The sequence below is a fragment of the Thermobia domestica genome, chromosome 8 (assembly GCF_964235325.1).
Source record: "Thermobia domestica chromosome 8, izTheDome1.hap1.1, whole genome shotgun sequence".
NCBI lineage: Eukaryota > Metazoa > Arthropoda > Insecta > Zygentoma > Lepismatidae > Thermobia > Thermobia domestica.
In genome coordinates this window covers 148,292,899-148,311,835 of record NC_137461.1, presented here as the reverse complement: position 1 = coordinate 148,311,835, position 18,937 = coordinate 148,292,899, and the positions used below count along the sequence as shown (strand labels likewise).

At 36.4% G+C, this 18,937-nt stretch overlaps 1 protein-coding gene across 1 annotated transcript in view; it reads right to left on the bottom strand.

Moving 5' to 3' along the window:
- The window catches only part of LOC145693271 (retinol-binding protein pinta-like), a 95,011-nt gene that overhangs the window by 31,151 nt on the left and 44,923 nt on the right, over positions 1 to 18,937 (bottom strand). The window contains exon 4 of the mRNA XM_081769115.1: positions 12,394 to 12,643. Within this exon, the coding sequence (XP_081625241.1) occupies positions 12,394 to 12,643 (250 nt within the window). The remainder of the gene's footprint in view (positions 1 to 12,393; positions 12,644 to 18,937) is intronic.

Genomic DNA, 18,937 nt, shown 5'->3' with positions numbered 1-18,937 from the left:
GAAAGGCGTACGACTCGGTTAGGAGAGAAACATTATACAACGTTCTTACAGAACATGCAATACCGAGAAAGCAAATTAGATTAATTAAGATATGTTTAAATGAATCCCAAAGTAAATTCCCGGTAGGAAAACTTTTGTCCACGAGCTTTCACGTCGAAAATGGCCTAAAACAAGGAGATGCCTTGTCGCCATTATTATTTAACTTTGTGCTGGAATACGCCATAACGAAAATCAAAGATAGAAACCAGAGCCTACAGTTGAACGGTATTCACCATGTTATGGCATATGCTGATGATGTAAATTTAATAGCGGATGATAGGAGAACAATAGAAAGAAATGCAGAGATCTTATTAAACACTTGCAGGGACATGGGTAAATGCAGAGAAAACTAAATACATGGAAGTGCGTCGGGACCGTAATACAGGAAATTATGGATGCGTTAAAATATTAAATAATACTTTTGATAAAGTGTATAGTTTCAAATATCTAGGATCAATATTAACAGAGAAGAATCATATTCACGAAGAAATTAAGTGTCAACTAAAAGCAGGGAATTCGTGTTACTATTCGGTTCAAAATCTCTTGTCGTCGCGAATTCTGTCGAAGAATTTAAAGCTTAAAATATATAAAACGATAATTATGCCTGTTGTTCTGTATGGTTGTGAAACATAGTCGCTTACTCTGAGGGAGGAACATAGACTGAAGGTATTTGAGAACAAAATCCTGAGAAGAATATTCGGACCCAAGGGGAACGGGAATGAGGAATGGCGGAAACTTCATAACGAGGAACTACATAATTTATACGGTTTACCCAACATTGTTAGGGTCGTCAAGTCTAGGAGGCTTAGGTGGGCAGGTCATGTAGCTAGAATTGAAGAAAGTAGAAACGCTTTCAAAGTCTTGACTGGAAGACCAATCGGAAAACGACAATTAGGAAGACCTAGGCGCAGATGGGAGGACAATATTAAGATGGATTTCGCAGAGATAGGAATACAAAGTAGAAACTGGATCCAATTAGCTAAGGATAGAAGTCAGTGGAGAGCTTTTGTGAACGTGGCATTGAACCTCCGGGTTCCATAGGCCATAGAGTTAGTTAGCTAGTTAGTGTACCAATTAGATACAGTTTGATCTGCTACCAAAGGCTAAAAATGCTATTGTTTTTATCTTTGTAAGATATTATCTGCTATATTTCCTAGCGGAAAATGACTTAATTTCTTCATAGTATACCAGGAACTTCAAACGTGAGTTTTCTTTCAATAAACAGCATGTTTAATACCCAGAGTTTTAACAAACTTGAACTTATATATATATTATTATATACTATTACTATATATCGAGTGTTCTAAAAATAGCGCGCACGGACCACAGAGCACTCTTCTACAGGACAAAATAAAGCGAAAATGTTATAGGATGGAATGCCCTCCCGGGCCTCCCTCAGCCGCAGTGGGGAATCAAAATTTCACAATGTGGCAACGTCACAGATTAACTTGGAGCCATTAGCGTTACTCTACGAATCCAACAAAGCAGATGAATCGATTGCTACACTAATAAATGATGCTAGTATCCATCAATATCAAATTTAGTTGAAATCTGGAAAAAATCGATATGATTATTTGATAAATCGGTTCAATTAATCTATGGTTCTTTATTTGCCATGTTGACACATATTGCAATTTGTCTCTCCAGACTTTGACTCAAAATGTATACAAATACGTGGGGCGTTCAATAAATATGTGGCCTGATCGACTTCCAGTTTCTTGATGTTTTTGAAGAGCTTACTCCTTCTCCACATAGTTACCACGGAAATTTACACACTTCTTCCACCGGTGCTTCAATGCATCTATGCCATCCTTGTAAAATTGTGCAGGCTACCCTGTGAACCATGCGAATGTTGCAAAAATGAGGTCCTGAGTTGAAGAGAAACGTTTTCCCCGAAGAAATCTCTTCAGAGTGGGAAAGAGGAAGAAGTCGAACGGTGCCATATCAGGCGAGTAAGGGGGATGTGACAATATTTCGTACTCACAACTGGCTGTTTGTCTACTGGCAATGTTAGCATTTTGGCAGGGTGCTTTGTCCTGGAGCAGCAGCACACCTTTCGACAGTTTTCCTCGTCTGGATGTTTTGAGTTTCGCTCTTGGCTTTTGTAGCAGGTCACTGTAGTATTGTCCAGTAATTGTGGCACTCTTGGGAAGGTAATCGGTCATGATGATGGCCTCTCAATCCCAGAAAAACATTCAACATCATCTTGCAAGCTGATGGCACCACGCAAGCTTTTTCGGGGGTTGGTGACCCCTTGTGACACCACTGCTTGGACTCCATTTTGGTCTCGGGATCAAACGTATGGATCCATGTTTCGTCCTGTGTAAAGAGACGGGAAAAAAGTCTCTTGCGTCACTATTGCACAGTTCCAAACATTGCCTTGATGCTTGAACGCGTTGTTCCTTCTGAAAAGGTTGCAGCAGTCTTGGAATCAATCTGGCACTCAATTTTGACATGTGTAGATGGTCATGGATGATTGTTTCGATGGACCATACACTTATTTTGACCTGTTGGGATAGTACCTGGATAGTTATTCGTCTGTCTTCCAGGATTAATGCCTCCACTTGTTTCACAGAGTCATCATCAATGGTTGATCGAGGCCTTCCTGGACTTCGGTTATTTCGCACTGACGTCCGAACACATCTAAATTCCTTGCTACGTTTCACCATTCTGTAGGATGGGGTAACACCACCATACACATTGGTCATCTCCTTGTGTATCTCCTTGGGCGATTTCTCCTCAAGAAACAGGTAACGAATTACTGCTCTGGCTTCAACTTTGTCCATAGTCACACCTTAGTCCATAGTCATGGATTAGGAACTGTAACAAAAAGCGGTTTAGGTTAGAAGGCTGATACTTTGCAGTATTTCTATTCAGATATGTACCATTCCACATTATTAATATCTGTAACCTATCTCAACTGGAAATGGGTTAGGCCATATCTTTATTGAACGCCCCACGTATAGGTATATTTTGCTTTATTTTGACTTGTAGAATAATGCTCTGTGGTCCGTGGGCGCCATTTTTAGAACACCATATATATATATAATATAAAATGTCAACTCTTAAGTCCTTTTCTGGTATCAATGCATGTGTACAAAGATGACTGCGAGTAACACTATAGATCAGCGTTTCCCAACTTTTCGCAACTTGCGGCACACTGCAGTGTAACTTAAATTCTCGGGCACACTCATATAGATATTATTATTATTATTATTATTATTATTATTATTATTATTATTATTATTATTATTATTATTATTATTATTTGTAATGATAAAATACAATGGTAATTTTTTTCTGTGATTCTTGATATCCTTTTCACAGAGAAGAAAGCTCGATCATTGGTGTCCCCCCCTGCTAAATAATTGTGCTTATTTTTTATTCTAATTTAAAAATAGAAAACAATTGCAATGAAATAAAAAGAACTCATGTTTTTATAAATACACTTTCTTTTTCGAAAACTGTATCCAACCCTTCACTAAGAACGAAGATCACTAAATAAGGAACGAACAAACAAATCTCTTTTACTTTTAGAACACAAATGTAGGTAATTTGTATGCATGTTTGCTTTGCAAAAGGATTGAATGATATTTTAAAATTTCAAGTTACCAAATAGTCTGCAACAATAAAAAATCGATAATGGTCATAACAATGATAAATACTTTTTTCAACATTAAAAATGTACAGAAAAGTAACACAGCATGTAACTTAAAATTGTAGATTTATAGTAGAGGTTCATAGTAATGTGAAATACAAATATACATTGTTTCCAATGTCTTGCAATTTGATTGCTATAGAATTAATAATTTTGTTTCGATCTCCTCGCGGCACACCAGCGGCCCATTCGCGGCACACCAGTGTGCCGTGGCACACCGGTTGGGAAACGCTGCTATAGATAAAAAAGAGATGTATTCAGGACAAAAGAATTATAAGTTTCTTCTATATTCATTGGAATGTAATAGCTTCTGCTTCAAATGTATAAAAACATGGACTTACAAATAAAAGAATGGTGTATGTACTTATTAACAGTTTAATATAAACTGTATTATAAGTACAAAAAAGAGAAACAATTGACATTATAGTCTTACGAAGTAATATAAAGTACTAGCTGATATAAAGTTAAATTAAAAATTAAAAGCACAATATTAAATTAATACGTAAAAATAGATTCCCGATTACTAACCACGAAAATCGAAAAGAACAAATGAAAAGCACTTCTAGGAATTCAATAGGTATCAGAGATAACTATTCGGAATCAAAATAAAGGATTTCTTTCCCTCTTCATATTTTGTTTCTAAATAGCATGTTCCCTAATCAAATTAAAGTTCTTCATTTACAAAGTGAAAAGCAATGAACCCAAAGAAGATTTCTCATGCACTGTTATTTCCCTTATTTAGAGAATGTAGATAACGTATTAAAATCATTAGAGTATAAACTTTGATAGTAACAAAATGCTCTAATTTTTTGAGTATGGATTATTCACTTCATTTTTCGTTCATTTTCAATACAAGTGATGAGCTTCGTAATTTATAAAGACTAGCTCTATCAATTATGACTATCCTAGTCCAGGTCCCTACTATTGACAAAGCTTCATTAAACTCAAAAATTACCATGTCAGGAATTATAACTAAAGTCTATTAAATGACAGGGTATGATTAGATTAGGAATGATAGTCTTACTTGAGATGTTTTAATTTGCACTCAGGAGTAACGGTGTTGTAGGTTAAACGCTTTACAATCAGGCCGAACGCTTACAAATCCACGCCCAATGTTACACTATCTAATAAGCTGATTATAAACCTATCTTCACAGCAGGACACAGACCAAATACACCGAGTTCAATAAAGCATTTACTATTTCTTGCAGAGAATTGGATTTCTAGAGAGCTCACTCAAACTCCCAAAACACATAATACCAAAACCAATTTCCTTATTGATAGTAGGTTTAATATAACACACAAAAATAATTCCTAGTCTAAACTTCTGCTCTAAATAAAAAAAAGGTCTACTAAAAGAAACACAATACTACCTTCTTAGGACGATAGCACAAACTCCTTTAGAATACTATTTATCAGGATAGCTAACATTTATTAGTCTGTCAGCAAAACCATAAGCTACACTCGTACAAAAGTACATAAAATCGTGATCCCAAGAGCATATTATGTCATTTAATCGTAAGCTCTCAAATAATCATAGCTAAAACAGCAATGATGATTGCACAATTCCCATTTATATATTCTCGGAGCTGTGACCAGTGGTTTAGTAATAGGGTAGGCAAGGTAGACATTGCCTACGGGGCAAGGCTTTTCAATATATTACGGGGCGCTCCAGGTTTTTAATAAAAAAAGAAGCAAATTATATAAATGGAGCTCCAAATTTTCACGGTCTTTATTTCCGAATATTTCAAGAATATGCTCACTTCGCTCGCAGTTTATTACATTTGCGTGTCAAACTATTGGTATTGCTGTAAACTTGTTGAGGTTATAGCACTGTATGATTAAGAAATTATTCCTCTTGTATTAATACGATATAAGTCTTATATTACATATATTAAACTTAATAATTTTAAATAAAATTCCCCTGCGCAACAGGCTTTCAACAATAATGAAAAATTTTATGCCTTATAAGATCTGGATTGAAACGAGTTAAAAAGATTTGCCATGATAAGAGGCATAGCAAAATTGCCACGTACCGCGGATACACAGAACCAAGCACAAGTACCAAGCGTCGGGCAAACCGGCAACTGCCCGGGGCCCCAACGTCAGGGGGCATCCAAATGAGCACCAATCTACCCATCTGAAGTGACAGATATTGTTCTTTAAAAAGCAGATTTTGAACTATGGTTCATGAAAGCCACGATTACCCGTGTATCCTACAAATGGAAATGATGGAAATCGTAGATTTTCCGATGAGTGCTACACTTTTTGAAATAAGGCTGGTCTTCTAGAAATACTATGATTATGTTAGTCTCCAAGTTAGATGGGGTCCACTGTGAGCCTTGCTGGCCGATTGCAGATAGGCGGGGACGAAATTTCCGAGAAGAATGGATTAATGGCATAAATACATAGAAGAACTTGCCAAATAAAATAGTAAGGCATGAAAGCTCAGAAACCTATATTCAGTCAGTAATGGCGAAATCTGCATAAGTTAAAAGACAAATAACGGTAAGCAAACTCGATCTGGAAACACAAGCGAGAATTAATTATTGAGAGTAAGTATTAAAACGAGTGTTCCGTGCTTTCATTTCCCTGTATTTTGGTAATGTAATACATCGTGGACATCTACAATCTGTGAAAGAATGATACAACTCAGGTAATTTCTTTAGATGTTTTGAAAATCATTTTTAGAAGACGACAGGAAAAAGATCAAGTACCTAAGCCCACAAATTCAGAATGAAATCATCGATCTTACTGCAAACAAAATTAAGAAAGACAACTACAATGAGATTCTAGTTTTTTCCTTTTCTGAGGATTATCCTGGATTAACGCAAGTCATTACAAAAATCGAACAAATAAGCATCATCATTCGCTATCTTCTAAACCTAGTGATCATTTCCCACAGTTCGAAATTGTAGAAAGCTTCCTTTGAGTTTTTGATATGGATGAACACTGTGAGGAAAATTATGAAGATTTAATACTAAAAGTCCTATTTTGCCTAAGGGCGCCAAAGACCATTGTTCTGCCACTGGGTGTGACCTATAAAGTCGCCGGGCAATAAAGGAAGAGAGGACCTATTCGGACTAGCATTCTTCAATTTCCCTTCTCCTTAGCTACTTTATTGGCTGACAGCACTGTTGGGCAAAATCAATTGAAATCAATTGTAATTGATCAATCAATTGAAAGCAATTGCTCTGAAAATTAATTGCAATTGATTTCAATTTATAATTGACAATTAATTGCAATTGCAATTGAATCCAATCATAAACTTTGCAATTAAATTTTCGTGAATTGTTAATTGGTCACCAGCCAATTGAAACTTTTAGTTGTTAATTGTCAATCGCAAAGGGTGCAATTAAAACATTTAATTGTTAATTGTAATTGACAATTGAAACTTATAATTGTTAATCGTTATTGTTAATTGCAATTGAAACCAGCAATTAAAACTGAAGATAAGAAGATGTGTGAATATTGTGTTGTCCACTTGTTAGTGTTTTACATATTTCAAATAAGGTACTTATAAGACATGCGGATAACTACCATCCCTTCGCCCCCTGGGAAGAAAGCCGTGAAACTCAGTTTTTTTTTAAATATTTTATGTTTATGGTTCTATCCCCCTCGAAACAACTCTATATACCCGTCATGCATACAATAGGGATGGGCACGAGCGAGTTCGAGCGAGTTTTCTTTAAAACTCGACTTGACTTGAAGCAGACTCTTTGAGCTCGACTCGAGAACTCGGTTCAAAAAAATTTCACCCAAATAAACTCTAATTCGGATCGAGTTTCGAGTCGAGTCTAGCCAATTCAAGCTAAATCCTTTGTGTAGTTCCAAGTACTACTCTCTTCAAGGATCCAATATAGAAATTTAATTATCAATGATACTATTACTACTACTACTACTACTACTACTACTACTATTATAACTAATTATTATTATAACATCGTGTATAAACATGGAAAATAGGCGGTTTGTATCTGAATACTAAAAATTAGTTGACTGTCGATCTTGGTCGTCAAGAAATCTTCAAGAGGTAAGGGCTCGTTCACGAGATTCTAGATTTGAGTTCAGGAGGAGCAAGTATTCGTTCTAGAACCAAAATTGTTAAAACTTATAGAACTCCAGCCAAACATGTTCGAAACTGCTCGTCCTGGGTTTAGGGTTGTGAACGACTCAAGCGGCTCGCGCACTGCTCATTCACTTATCGAGCCGAACCGAGAAGTGAGCCGACACAACAGCTCACCCAACCGAGCCAGTTCGAGCCGATGGCTTATCCGAGCCGAACCGAACCGAGCTGATTGCTCACCCCAACCATTGGCTCAGTTGTGCTGACTCGAATCCAGCCGATGGACTCGTTTCAACGGAGCTGGTTCGAGCCATTGGCTCCAATCGAGCCTAGTCGATGACTCGTCTCTACCGAGCCGGCTCAAGCTACCGGCTTAATTGAGTCCAGTCGATGGGTCATCCCAACCAAGCCAGCTCAAACTGTTCGCTTAGTTGAACCGAGCCGAGCCGGATGACGTAACTATCCTGGTAGGGCCTCTGGTTTGGCTAAAAAAAAATTGGACAGTGCAGTTCTCAGCCTTGATGATAAGAACTACAGTATATACATATATTGGTGCTCACGGCGTGATTAACTTGTTCCACCACCAACGAATTTCGAGGTGCTTTGTTTCGCAACTTTTGTGCATGTATTCCTACACTTTGTGCATCACCGGAAGTGGGTTAAAATGGTCCTACAAATATAGCGGAACACGTTACTGCTGTTCCGCCACCAACGAATTTCGAGGTCGTTTCCTTCATATTGTTTTATGCCGTTTTGTGCGTCTACTTTCACGTTTTGTGTGTCATGGGAAGTAGGTTAAAATGAGTCTCAAAGGTGGGGCGAAAAAGAGCCACTGTTCCGCCACCAACGAATTTCGAGGTCGCTTCTTTCACATCGTTTACTGCTAGTTTCTTGCCGTTTTGAGCGCGTATTTTCACATTTGTGCGTCACCGGAAGTGAGTCGAAATGGGCTTCCAAGATGGGACGAAAATGTCCCACTGTTCCGCCACTATCGAACTTCTAGGTCGTTTCTTTCGCATCGTTTAGTGCCTATTTTTTTAAAGGTTTCTTTGCATAGTTCCTCGTCTTGTGCGTCACCGGAAGTGAGTGAAACAGGCCTTCAAAGTGGGAGTTAAATGACTCACTTCTCCGCCACTACCGAATTTCGAGGTCCTTCCTTTCGTATCGACTAGTGCCTGTTTCGTGCCGTTTCGTGCCCCTATTTCCTCGTTTTGTGTGTCACCTGAAGTATGTCAAAATGGGCCTCTAAGGTGTGACGAAAATGACCCACTGTTCCGATACTATCGAATTTCTAGGTCGTTTCTGTATCATCGTTTAGTGCCTTTTTTTTAAAAAAAAAATCTGCACCTATTTCTCGTCTTGTGCATTACCCGAGGTGAGTTAAACGGGCCTTTAAAATGGGAGTTAAATGGCTCACTGTTCCGCCACTATCGAATTTCGAGGTCGTTTCTTTCGCTTTGTTTAGTGCCTGTTGTGTACGTTTTCTGCGTCACCGGAAGTGGGTCAAAATGGACCTACTGATATAACGAAACAAGTTAAAGCTGTTCTGCCACCAACGAATTTGGAAGACGTTTCCTTCACATCGTTTAGTGTGTATTTTGTACCGTTCTGTTCGCCTACTTCCACGTTTTAAGCACCAGAAATGCGTCAAAATGGACCATTAAGGTGTGAGAAAAAAGAGCCATTGTTCCGCCACCATCGAACTTGGAGACCGTTTCTTTCGTATCATATAGTGCCTGTTTTGTACCATTTTGAGCCTCTATTTCCACTTTAGTGCGACAACGAAAATGGGTCAAAATGGCCTACAAGTATAGCGGAATAAGTTAACGTTGTTTCGTCTCCATTGAATGTCGAGGTTGTTTCATTCACATTTTTTATGCGTGATTTGTGTCGCTTTGTGCGTCAGTGGAAGTGGGTCAAAAGGGGGCCTTGAAAGTGGGATGAATATGTCTTTTTCTGACATATTTGTTTTGTAGGTCCTCTTTGAACAATTTTCGTTGGCGCACAAAACAGGAAAAATGCGCAGAAACGGTTCAAAACATGCACTAAACAATGCGAAAAAAGCGACCTCAAAATTCGATACTGGTGGGACAGTGGTGCATTTTTCTTTCCAAATTCAATGTCTATTTTGACTTACTGTGATGGAAGACGATGTGAAGGAAACGACCTCGAAGTCGTTCCTGACGGAACAGCATTAACTTGATTCGTTATATTCATAGGTCCATTTTGACCTACTTCCGGTGACGCACAAAACGTCGAAATAGGGGTACGAAAAGGCACAAAACAGGCACTAGTCGATGCGAAAGAGGGACCTCGAAATTCAATAGTGGTGGAGCACTGGGTCATTTTCGTTCCACCTTCGATTCACATTTTGACCCACTTCCAGTGACGCACGAAACATGAAAATACGCGCTCAAAACGGCAAGAAACTGGCACTAAACGATGGGAAAGAAGCGACCTCGAAATTCGTTGGTGCCGGACCCACTTCCCAATGACGCACAAAAGTGGAAGTAGGCGCACAAAACGGCACAAAATGATGTGAAGGAAATGCCCTCGAAATTCGTTGGTGGCGGAACAGCATTAACTTGTTGCGTCATATTTGTACGCCCATTTTCACCCACTTGCGGTGACGCACGAAAAGTGAGAATAGGCGTACCAAATGGCACAAAACTATGCAAAAGAAACCATCTCGAAATTTGTTGTTGGCAGAACAAGTTAATGACGCTCGTGCTTACGGCATTTGACGCTGTCTCGTTATAAAAATCTATAGTCGTTTCGCTATCGAGGCGAGACGAGATGCACTAAACGTATCCTTCGAGACGTACTAAAAGTACGAGAGAAAATGCAACCCTGTCGTCAGCACCTCTAAAAGTATTCCGCATTACTGCTTACATTTCTCATGGTTTTCTCTTTCCAGTATAATCAGGTCATGATTTCAAAACGAGATGAACGAGGGTGCTATTTGTCAAACTCGGCTCGACACAAAACTCAACATCAATTTATGTAGCTAAAAATAAATCGAGCGTGTCCTTGTACTTTTGTAAAAAAAAAAAAATCTCTTTTATGGAAGGGGGGACTTTCTACGTATGGGAAATTGGAAGTGGGTTGATTTGTAAAAAATAATCGAAGACGATCGATATTAGTTGAGAAACAAGAAATTAATATTTGGCATAATTTGAAAGCAATTTCTCTTAAAATCCTCATACAACCCTTCTTCATTTGAATGTTCCCTGCAAATTTACAGAGAAAACTGCGCCCTTGTTAACAGCGAAAGAAGGATGTTTCTTAATATAAGAAGTGGCAGTAAATAAGAAATATAAATGTATTGATACATATAGATTCACATAAATACCAGTAATATCAGTAATTATTTACTACATCAATAAATATTTACCAGGATAGGTTTTCCTTTACTCTAGACATATACGGTATACTCCCTGTTAATTGAACACCACGCCACCGGTCTCTGAATGAAAACGAAAATGTCGGATAAAAAAAATAATTAACATTTCATAGCTCCTACATTGTGTAGCATATCAATAATGCTTAAGAAGGATCTAAAAGTTATAATTAAAAAAATAACATGACAAAATGAAAAATGCCGACCACAGGCTTCTCCAGTGACATTCAGTTGAAGAAAATGCTGTATTGAATAAAGAGCACTAGACAATCACAGAGCACGTTTTTATTTAGGGAGAGTGCGTGTGTGTAATGAAAAGAAAAACATAAAGCCGAAATACGATTCAGACTACAATTCTGAATAAGTACAGTTCTGTATTGTATAATTATTCTGTACGTGAGGGAAAACTTGAAAATTTAAAATTATAAATGGACAAATGTAAAGTGGGCATAGTGGGCTTGAGTAAAGTGAGATGGCCAGGGAAAGATCAGATAATATCGGGAAACTACAGAATATACTATTCGGGTGGCGGTAAAGCCAAAAATGGTGTCGTGATAGCAATGAGGAACGAAGTAGCAAGAAGTGTAAGCAAAGTGGAATACTGCAGTGACCGCATGATGTTTGTAAAACTACATGCAAAACCAATGGATATTGTGATAATACAAGTGTATATGCCAACAACCGACCTTAATGATAAGGAAGTAGAAGTAATGAATGATCACACTAGTGACATATGGGTGGGTTGGCTGCCAAGTGGTGTAAGTAACAAAAATTGGAAAATGGACTGACACCACATAGGCAGGCAACTACACTTATCCGCCAAAAAGTGCGAGTCCTAGTTCATTATTCCGCTCACAAATAGTGCTCGTTGTCGGCCAAACGAAGCAGCTGAGCGGCTTGGCGTTCAAGTGGTGTAAGTCCCAATTCAACTGCTTAATGCTAGTCCGCGCTGCTGCAGTCTCTTATATTCTCAGTGGTACGTATACACTTATTTCAAGTGATGTGCATATTACAATAATATTATGGTAAAGTGAATAAATTAACTACTTCACTTAAAATTATGATAAAGAATGAACCAAAGTATGATATGAGTGTTTTTTGTCTATATTGATCCTCTTATCTTCTAGGTTTTGCTAATTAATTCGTTAATGTACGCATATTACCCAACATTCTTATATATATCCAAGTGTATATGCCAATACAGAAGTACATAAAAATAACTTGAACTTACCAACACTGACAAAAGTATTTTCTTTATCAATGGAAATGACAACCTTAATGAGTGACCAAAAGTAAAGTTTGAAAAATCAAACAGCAAAATCGTTCCTCTTCGTAAACTATCAAATCTGTATAAGATATCTGCTGACATTGTTACTATTTTCATAATGGAATCCACATCAAAGTATGCAGGTTCCAATGAACAAGTAGTGTATGCTATGCGGTAGCCATCTGGAGTCAGTTCCGGTAGACAAAATGTTGGTCTGTAGAGAAATTTATTAAATTAAAAAAATAAAGTATTTCTCCCACATTTAAAAAAATTGTCCCACCCAAATCAACATTAAATTAAAAATTATGGTTTGCTACTCGTAATTCCAGCGAATATTTAAAAAAAATAATGGGAACAAAAAAGTACTGTAGCATGTAATATTTACAAGTGTGTACCATTGAATACCTCAATATTGTGTTAAAAAAAGCAAATAAAAAAAGCAAGAAGAGAGAATGAGAAATAAAACAAATATAATAGGTAATTCGCCAGAAAATAAATAAATAAATAAAACTAAAATAAGATTGCATCACATATTCACTGTTACACTGCCTCCTAGGTTCCAAAATAGGGCGGTCAAAGCCAATCCGTCCAGCATGAACTAAACTGCTAAAAACAAAAAATCTAATTCACAATCAAACTAAAATCTTGAAAAAGAATTTGTCGTGAATGGGACAGAGGAAGTCGCTGACTTGTTTTTAAACTGAAATTTTGTAATTATGATAATTTAGTCAAATATGAAATAAACAATAAATATAAATACATTTTGGAATTCTTGCTTCATATGTATGCTTTAGGATTAACTAATTCATATCTGACTTCCGAAGAGGAACATCAAAGCAATTTAATGACCGTGTCTATATCGACAACTCCCAGTCACGACCCTTCTTCAGTTTTATTAGAAAGAGGCAAAGAAAGAGTGCGAAAGAAGAGAAGAAGATAGGAGAAAGGAGGAAAAGAAAAAGAGGAAAAGGAGAAAGGAAGAAGGAACTAGAGATAAAGGATTACTTTATAATTATGGAAATATGATAATGAAACTTGAATAGTTATTAAAAGGTTATTCATATTCAAAGGTTATTACTTGAGGATCAATTCTAAAGTGATTCCGAAGGAACACATGTTCCCTCATACTACCCCGACCTGGATCCAGGCAACTGCACAAGTGGGAGTTGCCCTAACCCAGCCAAGGTGACGAGATGTTTTAATTTAATTGTTTGTCTATTATTTCGAAATAATAAATAACCTATATCCAGTATCTGAATATTCATAATGGAGATCGAACACACATTTGAATCAGCCAAGAAAAAAACATTAAAGCGTATATTTTCCACAAACAGAAATTTTGAGATTCCTGAAAAGACTAGTTATTCTGGTTCATCCTCTTATTTTGGCTTTTCTCCCAGAGCCGATTTAGACTACTTTAGAATTTGTTATATATTTCATGACCTTCGTCATACACTAATACATATAACATGCTATTACATACATATTATGAACACTATCATAGTGAAACAATATTAAATGCTACCAGTTAAAACTAAATTTATCATTCATTCACACACACAGACATACATACAAGACAGCGTATCGACATGAGTGAAAATAGTTTAAAGGAACCATCTAACTACAATTGGTGAACATTTATTAAATCTATTAGGAAATTAAACATAGAATTTTATAAACATGCAATAAACATACATATAAACATATCAATACACACACGAGATTGAACAATAGTAATGCAAGGATATATATATTAACAGACGGATTAATAGGAAAGGAAGAAAAAAATGTAATTTTATTTAACTTTTGATAAATATGATATAATCCCCTGAATAATTACAGTCTACAATATGATGTGTGAAAGCAAGAAACTTGAGGTGATAGTTAGGAATGACTCTTTATCTCATATATGAACATTTTAAAAGTAATTATACGAGTCCTCTCTCGTAGCTCTAGAATAGCTATAATATCATACTTATTATCAAAGCACCCTTTCTGGTGTCGACACATTAAACTTTATTTCATTTTTAAACACACCCATGAGATTATGTTTACTCATTGTAACTGACACATATTCTGTCCGTAGAACTATTTATCGACACATTTCTTCCATTTCTGGGGTTTAGAAAGCAAAGTTTTGTCACTAATATCACAGTGATTAATGCTACTTATTTTGTCATTCAATTACTATCCCATTCACTGACTATCTTTCAGTTAATATCACCTTGTACTACCAGGTGCACACATTTATGGGCGGATTCACACAATATATAAAGGAACAAGAATTTTCCAAGTTCAGAAGGACTTTTGTTTGTATTGAGAACACCACTACTAAGATGGAAAAACACTGGTCAAGTTTAAGAATTCGTATGGGAGTGATGGAATCGAAATGTAATTTTACAATTTACTAACTTTACTGTTGATTTAAGGTTAGATTAGGGTTACGACGACCTGCCTAAATCCCATGCTACATGCAGTTAGTGTAATACAGATGATGTTAGTCGTTACATATGTTATTTAATAATATTACATAAATTGAAGAGCATATCTAAAATATGCGGCGGTATCTTCTAACATTCACATTTTATATTTGTTGGATATTTCGGAACTATAGCATCCAAGGACCGTTCGGAGTAGGTACCAAGACCCTTTACACACGTTTGTTTATACAATTCACCATAATACATTTTACTTCAATATAATATTTACATTATATACATATTTATATCTTAATATACATATACCCAATAATCTCTTAGGGGGCGCATTGGCTCAGCAATAGAGAGCTCACCTACGGTACTTGGGATACCTGATTCGATCCCAGCTCGCGAGTGTGTACTTTGTGGTGGACAAAAACCGTGATCGTGGGTTTTCTCGGGGCTCACCCGTTTCTTCCCACTTTCCTCATTACACCATTTGAATCATTTCTCATCACCACCGTCTCCTCTGGCCTACCTGGCATAACTGTGTGACGTAAAACTCAGATTTCATTACATTTCAATAACCATTTAAATTTCAACTCAATAACCTCGAGAAATTAAAATTTTAGGTTGCAACACTTCACATGAGAGAATCCGAATATATCGCAAAATTAACTAACTGACAGCACATAATGATAAAATTAATATTTTCAAGCTTTTTATTTAAACTGGGAGGCAGCTAATTCGCATGGCAGGCACGTGAACAAAGAATATGTATAACTCGTATATGTTAACACTACTTCTGGGCCCAAAACAACTACACCATTTACGTCTATGGATACCAAGAGAAACAAAAGTAGAAATAACTGACAATCCGAAGGGGAATTCCGAACGAATAATGAAAAAGGAAACATTTTATCGTGTACTGAACCATTGCTCTCTATTGCAGTGGGTCGAAATATGAGTGCGAAAAGTATCCCCAATATTCCACATCAAGGAATACCTCCACGAATCGTGTCTTGCGCCATTCGCAAGCTGATAAGTCAAGCTCAAGTGATATATGTTAAATGGTTGATAATTGTCAAGTTCAAAACTGGGGGGAGGTTAAAAATAAAAATATCTTGAAAAAGAGAATACAGGGATAGATAGAAAAGAGAAAGGAAAAGCAAAGCGATGCCAAAGGAATAAGCTAGGACACTAAACCTACAAAGATAAGTGGTCTAATTTAGACACACTACCATCCACTGCCAAATATGCTTTCATATGCCGAGAAAGGTGGCCTACCAAATATGTAGCCTAACGGGGTCTCTGAGTGCTTAAGTACCAGTCCGTGCCTTCTAAGCAACCATCTCACAAGGAATAAGCCCTGTTGAATGATTAATTATTAACGGTTACCGTCCCCAATTCACTCAGATTACGGCGGTCCAGCCGGAAGGTTGGTGTAGTCTCTAATTTAGAATTTCTAAAAAAATTATCCTACCCCTCAGAAACTGAGAAGAGTTACGAGTAAAGTATGGAAAACTAGACTAAACTCAATAAATAGAAAAATCCTAACAGGGATTTACCAAAATTAAAAAAAATAAATAAAATAAATGTTATACCAGTAAGTTGTCTGCTAAATCTTACTAGTAGCTCCCAAATCCGCAAGGTTGGCCTTGAGGTGTCATTTAATTTCAATCACTACCTAGTTCAAAACTAAGAAAAATGAAGATATTTAGAGGGAAGGATCGATACTTTGGTACGTAAAAACGAGATTCTATTGAAATAAATTTTCTATATTATCAGATGCTATGCAGTTCGTCACCTCTGCGGACAGTAGTGAATTAGGTTGACCAGGTGACGTAGGAAAAAGAAAAAAATAAGTTGCAGAGTAGTATAGCAAATATAAACTGAACGCGTAATTTTAAATTGTATCAATTCTGCAAACGGTTATTATATTCTGTGCTTAACTGGAAAATATCCGGAATCATTTGTTATATGACAATTATTTGTATCGTCAGTTCGGATGATCAGTTAGTATGTTTCCTATCATATGCCAAGCCACAAAGTGAAAATACAATTCATTCTTTTTCCACAAAACACTCTCCTCACAGAATATTTGAACGTAATGGTTAATGTACTAATGTATTATCATTATATAAACACAACCAATACCTTGTTGCAAAATTTACCACTGGGCACATATATGCACTTGTGTTCTATTATTTATTCATACTCACTACCATATATACATATATCATTAATATTATCATTACTGTCATATATGTTTTTGTTCCCTTTTCCTTAGCGTCTATTTATTTTCAGACACCCTATACTCTACAATTACGCCCGTACTGTTCGAAGCAGTCCTACTATATATACGTATATATATTAAAATCAGCAGATTACTATAGTACGTTAACCGATACGCGTGAGAATGTATGAACTAATATCAGATTCTTTCAAAACAAATCATAATATATTTCACTTTACGGCTTCGAATTATTTCGTATGCATCGAGAATTCAATATTATTAACTACATGCAATTATATTTTTGCAAATGTCAACAATGCGAACTTTCACAGTAAGCAACGGAAAGAGAGAATTTAAGTGCATCCTGACAAGAAAATAGAGCCATATAGACAAACTTCAAGTTAAGGGAAAACCTAAAGGTTTACTATTAACAATAATTTAGTTATTGGACTGTACAAATAACTGTGCTTTCCAGGAAAGTTAATTTACAACGTAAATCATGTAAATACCTATTCATATGGGCCAGAGCTAATATTTACTCATGATTAATTGCTAAAGAATGATCATTTTCATGTTGGCCAGATCATTAAGTATCGGAGTAACAAAAACCTAGCGGCGAATAGTTTCCAACCCAACACGAGGTGGCATGAATGGTACTATAACTAACTTTGCACTATTAAATAAATTTTGTATTATGTCATCGCTAACTATAAGTAATCTACTAAGTAATTAAGGCACAGTGCTACTATAAATTTGAGTTGCGGATTGATTTATCCCTTTAAACTGACTACAAGAGATGTCTAATTAAACAATACACTGTCCATAAAGAAATAAATCACACTTTGATTCACACATCACTTCTACTGTCAAATTTCTAAATTATACACACATACAAGCTACATTACACATAAACTAAGAAAGCAAATATTAATACATATCACTACACCAGTTAAATCATCTTATCACACAGTTCAATTGTAGATAAATCAAACAAACTACTGTATTTTACCGTCCTAAACCGGCTCTATGCACTATGGAAAAGAAAGTAATAATCAGAGCCCAATGGCCCTCCTACTAATTAAATCATATTTTCCAATTACTATGAATGAAAAGAAAGATAGGTTTCTTTCCTGATGGGAAAAGAACCCTCACAAAAATCATTCAACCCATTTCCGTTTGTGCTTTGGTCAATTTAGGAATAAGGGAGAGTCCCTGTTCTAGCTTGCACTGTCATTATGAAATTCAGCTTATCTACAAAGAAGCCTACAAATACCGCCATGTTAATAATAATGATTTTTTGAAAAATCACATATGCTACATATGCAGAGTTATAAGTGGACAGAATTATCATACCCTACACGAATTTGAAAGGTAAAAAGAATATTCTAAATGTTTTAATTCACTGAATCTTAATTTCAAAATCACTTAAAGCCGCAAATTAATACGCCCCGATACAATTACTATCCATAGCTACCTGTAGATGCAATCATGGCGTCCTTGACTTGAAATATCTTATTTTAGAATTTTTGACTGTTTTAGAGTGAAATTTCGCTCAGTCAAGACTCTCAAAGGGTTTTCTTACTGTTTATTTCATAACTAAAAACATTTTACCTGAATGTTACTGCTTTCTCGTGAAAGAATCAAAAATATTTATCCGAAGCCAACTAGCGTGTTGTTTGATGCTTTCCAGATTGAGAAGTGACAAAAGCGCGCCTTAATACTAGAGCGTCGGAGGTAGTTCCAATCAAAACAAATAGTTTTGGTGGCGGAAAATATAAAGCGAATAAAAATTAGTAAAAACTGGATGAAACCGGATTTTGGGAGGATATGGGAATCTCAGAGAGACGAAGGGGTC